General features: G+C 47.7%; 1 protein-coding gene across 3 annotated transcripts in view; it reads left to right on the top strand.

Annotated features, from left to right (window-relative positions):
* Positions 1 to 7672, top strand: part of GATAD2A (GATA zinc finger domain containing 2A) — a 48184-nt gene that overhangs the window by 25840 nt on the left and 14672 nt on the right. For all 3 annotated transcript variants that reach the window (XM_014938428.1, XM_014938422.1, XM_014938436.1), the window contains exon 3: positions 1337 to 1608. In XM_014938428.1, coding sequence (XP_014793914.1) covers positions 1346 to 1608 — 263 coding nt within the window. In that variant the 5' untranslated portion in view covers positions 1337 to 1345. The remainder of the gene's footprint in view (positions 1 to 1336; positions 1609 to 7672) is intronic.

Genomic DNA, 7672 nt, shown 5'->3' with positions numbered 1-7672 from the left:
CCCAAAAATTATCAAATTAAATATATATATTTCATCCACCACCATCCAGAGAAACTCGTGGTCGCTCGGATGAGGCTTCTACTCTCAAAAGGGCGATTTCGGACTTTGTTCAACTATTGTGCGCGCCGGCCTCGCTCTTCAAATCCCATTTAAAAGGAGGAGGGGGGAAAAAAAAAATAAATTGATGGGAGGAACGCTTTAAATAAATTAATAAATTAATTAAAATAATCAAAGCGGGGGGGTGAGTGTGGGTGTGTTTGTCTCCCTCTCCCCTCCTGTCACCCCCTGGGTGACTGATGATGTCCCCAGCAGCCGAGGGGAGCGGAGGGTGCCCTCGGAGGAGGAGGAGGAGGAGGGATGCGGGGTCCGGCGGGCGCAGGGCTGTCCCCGCCGCGGGTCGCCCGCCGCCGGCTCAGACTGGTTTCTGGAAAGTGCTTTGTCTCGCAGGCTGCATCCTGGGAAGGGTCATGTGGAGCCCAGTGATGTCATGGGATCAAAGCCTGACTCAGCTCCGCGTCCCGTGGATGGGGGTCCCCAGGTACCCGAGTTACGGGGCTGAGATGGCCCAGCCCGCCCGCAGCGGGGCTCCAGGCCCCCCCCCCAGCAGGAGAGGGGTTAAATCTGGGGGTCCCCCCTCCTCCCCAAACCCCCAGCCCAGCGGGTGAAAGGGCTCCTGCTCCAGGAGGGGAGAAAGTCTCAACTTGAGTATTGCAGGGCTGGCAGGAGACACGGCAGCCTCTCCTCACGCAGGGTGTGGTGGTCCTTCTCCCCATCCTCTCCTCTTCCCCAAACTCACAGGGGGGGCTCAGGTCCTCAGCAAGGCACGGCAGCACCCCCAGGCAGATCCCAATCCAGAGTTTTGTAATTGCCTTTATTTGCATGGGAGGCAAATACATACATTCTTCCTGCCTTTTGGGAAAGAGCCAAACTTTTTTTTTCCTCCGGGGGGTTTGGAGATTCTCCCCTGCTCCAATGCAAGTTGGTTGGGGTTTTTTGTTTTGTTTTTTTTTTTTCTTTCTCCTTGGTGATTGTAGTTTACACTCGGTGGGGTTTGTGTGTGTGTGTTCTTGTTTTGCTTTTTTGCTTGTTTGTTTTTGCCTGACTTAAAAAGTGTAAGTAGAGTGATGCCGGGTGCTTAATAGCTCCAGACTGAGATGTATTTCGAAGATAGGGTAGGCGAGCAAACTGGCAAAACTTTTATGGCTCTTTCTGAAGTCCTTTTTTTTTTTTGCGGTAACCGCTGTACTTTGCCCTGTTTTGAAATGAAGGTGTTGTGTCCAACTTACTCTCTTTGCAGCACGTTAACTCGTTTGTGTCTCCTCTCTCCCCCCCCCAGAGCCTGACAATGACAGAGGAAGCATGCAGGACACGGAGTCAGAAACGAGCCTTAGAACGTGAGGTAACGCATAACGATGTGGACAGTAAAAAACTAAAAATGGAGAAAGGACTGTTAGGAACGGATCTAAACGCTGAAGGCGACATGAAAATCAAGACAGACCCTGGAGCTGGGAAAGTGCAAGGATTATTAAAGAGCGGAGAGGTGAAAGCGACCATCAAAGTGGAGGTTCAGACGGGAGATGAGCCTGTGGACATGAGCACCTCAAAAAGGTGAGTTCCGTCGTTGGGGATGGTAAACTCTGCTGCGATGGCACCAGGAAGAAGTTCTCTGCGTCCTAAAGGTGTGGAGAGAATTAAAATTTGACACGTGGTGTGGCAGCTCTGACTCTTCACGTGAGATTCACCAGCTCCCTGTAACTTCCTCACCGGCTTCTTTCCTTCCGCGGCGGCGGCAGCTGCGACGAGCGGCTGAGTAAAGGAACGGGCTCTTGAATAGCAAAAGTTCTAAAGAGGATGCACTTTGAGCTACTGATTGAGATTTGTGCGAGGCAGAGAGGGTTTGGGGCTTCCTCATTGAGCTGCCGTGTAGGAAAAAAAGAATAGATTCTAATTCTCCCAACAGAGGAGTTTTTAATTGCAACTTGATTCTTCCTGACAGAGCAGTACGTGGGGATCGGTCTGTCTTTTTTGAAGTGACTTGTGGATTTTGACACTAGGAAATATTCTGAAAAGGCAGCACCTGGCTGTGGCAGTTCTCTGTGGGACGAGTCTTAATACTTTTTCTTTAAAAGTCCAGCCTCCTTAAGATGCCTGAATCTTGACATCTGAAAGCGAGAATTCAAAGTTCCTTATCGCTCTGGAGCATTTTATTATGACAAAAATGTAAAGCTTTTCCTTTGACTCGTGTATGAGATGTGTGTGTGAACGGGGTGGTTCTGACATACAGATTTACAAGGCATCACTTTAAAGCCAGATTCTGAATCCTCCACCCCGTTTCTGACCCACATTCTGGCTGTAACAGGGTAAAAAAATTGTCAAAAATACTGTTACCCTGATGTTGGCCCTTCAAGGTGTGGTTTTTTTCTTCATAGTGCAGTAAGATCCAATATATTGAGCAGGAGGTGTAGAAACCTCATTTATTGCTGGTTCCAACCCCAGCTGATGCTGGAGAGGTAACGGGTAAGAGCTGGGACCTGCCTGTCTCTGGGAAAGGGCTTGGGGAGCTCTGGGAGTAGTAAATCCCTGTTTGCTGGGACGTGGGGTGTTCCAGCAGCGAGAGCTGAGGTGTGAAACTGAAAACAGCAGATCCTTATCAGCTGCGCAGGAATTATTGGCAGGAGGGGCACTGACGGGGGCTCCCAAGAAAAAACTGCCATCTTTGATGTCCTCTGTAGACTTTCTCCAACTTCTGATGCTTTTCTGAGAGAAATCTGCAAGAACTTGATTATCCAGATACTGTGAAACAAGACCTCTGCCAGCAGCGTGATCGAGGGAAGGGGATGGTTTTCAGCTTTCTCCATAAAACTTCTGCCAAAGGGACAAATTTGCTCAATTTGATATTTAGGAGGTGCCTCTGCCTTGCAGAGAGGAGTTAATTGGGGTCATGGATGGTTCCATGTCAGGCAGTTGTATCGTGCTAACGAGGGGTACATCTCCAAAGGTGTCTCTTGGCGTAATCGCTACCTACTAATTAACACAGGTATGCACCCTCTTTTTTTTTTTTTTTTTTTTTTTCCACATCTCTGGGATTTCCGGCTTAACTCCTGGGCTTAGACCCCAAATCCCTAGATACCCTCTAAATTACACAGGTTTTCCCCCCTTTTTTTTTTTTTTTTTTTTTGAAGAATATCTAAAAAGATTGCTCGTACCAACACCTGAATAAATTAGAATCAGGTATTCTGACTCTTTTGTTGTAGTACTTGCCCCCACTTGCATGTGCTCTTTGTGAATTTATAATAATTTGAAAGGTGTGCCAGTGTTTCTGCTCTGCTGGTGTCCCTCTCTGTTGCAAGCGATGATGAAGGACGATGAAGATGGGACTGAGCTTCCCAGAGAACATTGGGAACAGTAACACCTCTTTAGCTGAGCCAGGGGAACATCCTCTCTCCCCACAGCGTTCTTATTTCAGGTGGTAACAGGATATTGTTGGATGCAGTTTCTGCGAGGAGGGAGAAGAGGTTTCCCCATACAAAAATTACCACTTGTGTAAAGAGGAGGTCTGATCCCAGCCCCGCTGAAGTTAATACATATAATTTAGAATTTCATGAGGTTTTGGATACTGTTTGTAAGTTGGAACACCTTTCGTAAGGCACGTTTGTATAAAATTTGTAATAGAGAGGAACTAAACCCTGCGTCATCTCAAGTGACAAAAATGAATGATTCTGCAAATTCCTGGAGTCTGGCAGCAGCTTCCCAGGCTCCGGGGTTCTGCTCCTGCATCCTGGGGGTGCCCTGGTCCCCGGGCACAGACACGGGGCTGAGCATCCAACCAACCTCAAGGTGCAAATACCAGCAGTGAATGCAACTGGAGCCTGGAGATGCTCAGGATGGGGCTGATTCCTTGCACATATAAAAATACAATTGGCATTTGTAGTGAAGGTGGATCTTAATTTCATAAGGATTTTTTTAATTTATTTTAAATTTGGGACTCACCTTTCCAAACCTTTAGGTCTTTCACTTGCAGCTTTCCCAAGAGCCGTTTCTTGAAAGCAGTTGAGCTGATTTTCTGTGGAGGTGAAAAAAAAGAGCTGTTGCTTAAAGTGATTGAACTGCTACAAACTCCTTGGGTAAAATTTGTGCTTAGTGATGTGTGTGTGTGTGGTGTTTTGGCTTTTAAACTTCCTTAATGCTTTTAGAACTGAAAACATAATATTTTCCTTGGAAAAGGTGACCCAGCAATAATCACAGTTCAGCTGACGTAAAGCTAATTGAATGGATTGTCTTTCTGAAATCAGTTGATTTTTCAAGATTTGAAATACAAACCTGGCAATATCTCCGCGTTAAACTTTAAAAAATGTAATTTTTTTTTTCTTTCCTAAACCTTGAAGCTAAGTTTAAAAATAGGACCTGGTTTGAGCGCGTTTTCTGGTGCCAGAAGAAACAGAAGAAAGTCTGTAGAGGGAGAAGGCTTTGATGAGGGGTCAGACAAGGCTAAACCAAAATCTTGCTCCTCTGCCTGGCGTTTCTGCAGCGCCGGGAGCTGGTGTGTAATTATTCCGGACCTACTGCGGAGAAGGAATTGGGGGGAAGAGGAGGCAGGGAGATAATCTGGGGGTCGGGAGTCAGATCCCCTTCGCAGCTTCTCTTCGTTGTGTCTGTGTCTCCCTGTGTGTGATCTGGGGGTCGGGAGTCAGATCCCCTTCGCAGCTTCTCTTCGTTGTGTCTGTGTCTCCCAGTGTGTGCTGCACTGAAGGACGCGGTGACAAAATCGACGGCAAAGTTTCTTGGGGGATTTCAGTGTTTTTATTTTAAATGCAGACACAGCTCCATTAAAGTTTCCTTCCTTGACACTTGGAGGAAGGGCTGAAATTGGTTTTGCTTCAGTTTCTCTCCGCACTGACTAGATCCATCGCAGCTTTTGACTTGTGTAGATACAACAACTCCAGGGGAAAAAAGAAAAATCCCGGCTGCGTTGCCTTTTCTTTCCTTGTTTGTCTTCCTTCCTTGCCAAATATTTTTGGATGGGAGTATACAAGAGATTGCTGAATGGACTGAGGCAAAACTGTTGCATATTTGCTAATGCAGATGAAGCTGTTGGCTGAGTAAGGGTTGGGATGTTCCTTCGGTTACCTGTGGATGGGCAGAGGCTGTTGGGAACCGCAGACGGGGCTCTTCAGGGGGTCAGTCGTTCTCTAACTTTACCCAACTGAGCATCCCATTCATTTTTATTTTTTATTTTTTTCTAAGAACGATCAAAAGGGTGTTTTAGAGCATGGATAAGATCTAGTCTGCAAAAGGAAGCCTGTTTTTTTTTGTGTACTGCTGCTGGATCAGCATGAAGAGATGCAAAGACTGCTTGTTGTGAGCTCTCTCGTTGAGGTTGTGAAGTTCTCTGCAGGCTGTGCTACGAGTCTTCTGAAGTCAAACCCTCTCCAGAGCCAGGAGTTCCTGGGTGTCTCTCTCTCTCTTAATACTTCTAAGTTTAAACTTTGTCTTCTTTGGTCCAACTTCAGTGAAACTTCTGTCTCGCAGGAAGGTGGAGCTGTTGGAAAAGCCGAGTCCACCTCGAGATACTTGAGACCTCGGGGGTATCATCTTCAAGAAAAATAAATTTAATTAATCATCTTCTGGCCCAGCTAAGTGGAAGCAAACCTCCAAGGCTGGACTCGGCCACCCGACCCTCTTCTTTCCTTCAAATCAACACACAAACACACTGTGTCCCTGTGGGAAAGTGGCATTTTTTGTTTAGTTTGGGGTTGTTTTTTCTGGAATAGTCGTCATGCTCTGAATTCTGCAGGACCCTAAGGAGAACTCTTCCATGGTGTGATGCCTCTGTCCTTGTGCTCTGAGGTTTTAAAAGAGGATATTGGAGGAAGCGTGGCCTTTTTCTTAGGGTACTTGGTGACTTTGGAGGTCTGTGTTTGATTCCTTCCACAAACTTTCTGCGAGGTCTCCGTTAAATTGTGTTTTATTGCTGTGAAGGCTTAAATGGGTGCACGTAACTGGGCAGCAGCCCTGCTTTCATCTTCCGCCGTCGAGCCCAAATGATTGAGACAGCAACACTTATGAAAGCTGAAGGGAGAATAATAGAACTATGTCTTTATTTAGCTAAAGGATATGCCTGATGGCTTCAGAGGATAAAGGTCACAGTATCAGGGCAGTTATCCCAAATTATTAACTGCTGGTGGCAGTATTTTTCTGAAAGTGGTGATATTTCCATTGTCTTTCTTATTTTGAAACATCTGGTTTGAATTCTTTGCTTTACACACAGGCTAACAAAAGAGTAAAGCAAACTCCTTTTTTTTTTTTGAGGGAAGATTGTTTTGCAGAGCCCTGGTCGACATCTCTGGAGTTCAGTCTTGTGCTGCCTCGTCCTCTGTGCAGTCGGTCGCGCTGCGGAGGGTATAAATCCTGTAAATACTGAGCATGGGGCGACTTCCTCGCTGCTGTCAGTATGTCTTGCCTTAAAAAATAGATGTATGTGGTATCTCCTCCCTTCAAGGAGGGATTTCCTCTGCAAGGTCGCCTGTCAACAGACTCCAAGTAGATGGTCTGAAATAGGTCTGACTAATGATTTTGTGGAATCCCTTGATTTTTAAACTCTGGATGTAGTGGTCTCTAACGCAGGTTTTTATTAGATCGGCGTCTTATAACGTAGCTGTCGGGGAATATTGTAATGTAGCCTGGAAAACGGAGAAATGGCAGGGTTCAGGGAAGCTCTTGGATGAAGAACCACCAGGTGAGGGTGGCCCTGGTCTCCTCTCCTCCCGCTCCATGGTCTGAGTCCGGGGATGGGGTTTATTCCAGAGCCATGGGGGCAAGGTTTTATTTCCATATCGTGGTCCTACAAAATGGCTTAGGCAGCTTGGGGGTTTTTTGGTGCAAAGCAGTGGTGTGTCACACAGACACTTCGTTTTGGTGTTGCTCTCTTCCAAGTGCAAGGAGATGAATTGGGGATGGGGGTGTCTCTGTTCTGGGCTGTAGAAGTTCCTCTCCTCTTAGGAGAAGGTGTGATGGTGTCATGGCTTGGCCGGGCAGACCGATGTCCCTCCCGGCTCCCGTTGTCCTGGCCGTGGGCTGAGGAGAAGCGTTCGGCCATGGATCCAGAGTGGGAATGGCTGCTCTCCCTCCATGCTGCCACCAGCCCGGCTTGGCCCGGTGGGGTGTGCTCCCCATCCTCAATTTTCTTGTGATCTTTCAAAGACGGAGCGTTTGGTTGGCTGATGAAGGACACGTCTGTCCCTCACGCTTTGGGGCAGATCTTCTCTTCTTCTGTTACCTGTCCTTTCACGAGTTTGGGATGAAGTTTTTTATCCTAGGAAAGCCCAGGGGCTGGCAGGCGTCATCTTCCCGCCTGGCCTTCCTCATCCAGCCCGAAAATAAACCCGGAGAGCTCCGTGATGCTCCGGGATTCTCTCGAGAGAATGTTTTTGGGGTTATTTTTTTTTTGCCTTCTTTCTCCTTTTTTTTTTCCCCTCAAAAAAAATCCACCAAGGGCCCCTTGGGGCGGTTGCCGGTGATGGGGGGGAGCCGCAGGGGGACACCCCCGGGGCCCCGGCCACTCCATTTTCTCCGCCGCCACCTGGGCCTGACCTCACCTCACAAAATGAAGGCCGGGCCGGGCCGTTACCGGCTGGGACCGGCCGTTGCCATGGTTTTCGCCGTGGCGGGTCAC

This window comes from Calidris pugnax, unplaced genomic scaffold (genome assembly GCF_001431845.1).
Source record: "Calidris pugnax isolate Ruff unplaced genomic scaffold, ASM143184v1 scaffold46, whole genome shotgun sequence".
NCBI lineage: Eukaryota > Metazoa > Chordata > Aves > Charadriiformes > Scolopacidae > Calidris > Calidris pugnax.
The sequence above is the reverse complement of the archived record's forward strand: the minus strand, read 5'-3'. Positions and strand labels throughout refer to the sequence as shown.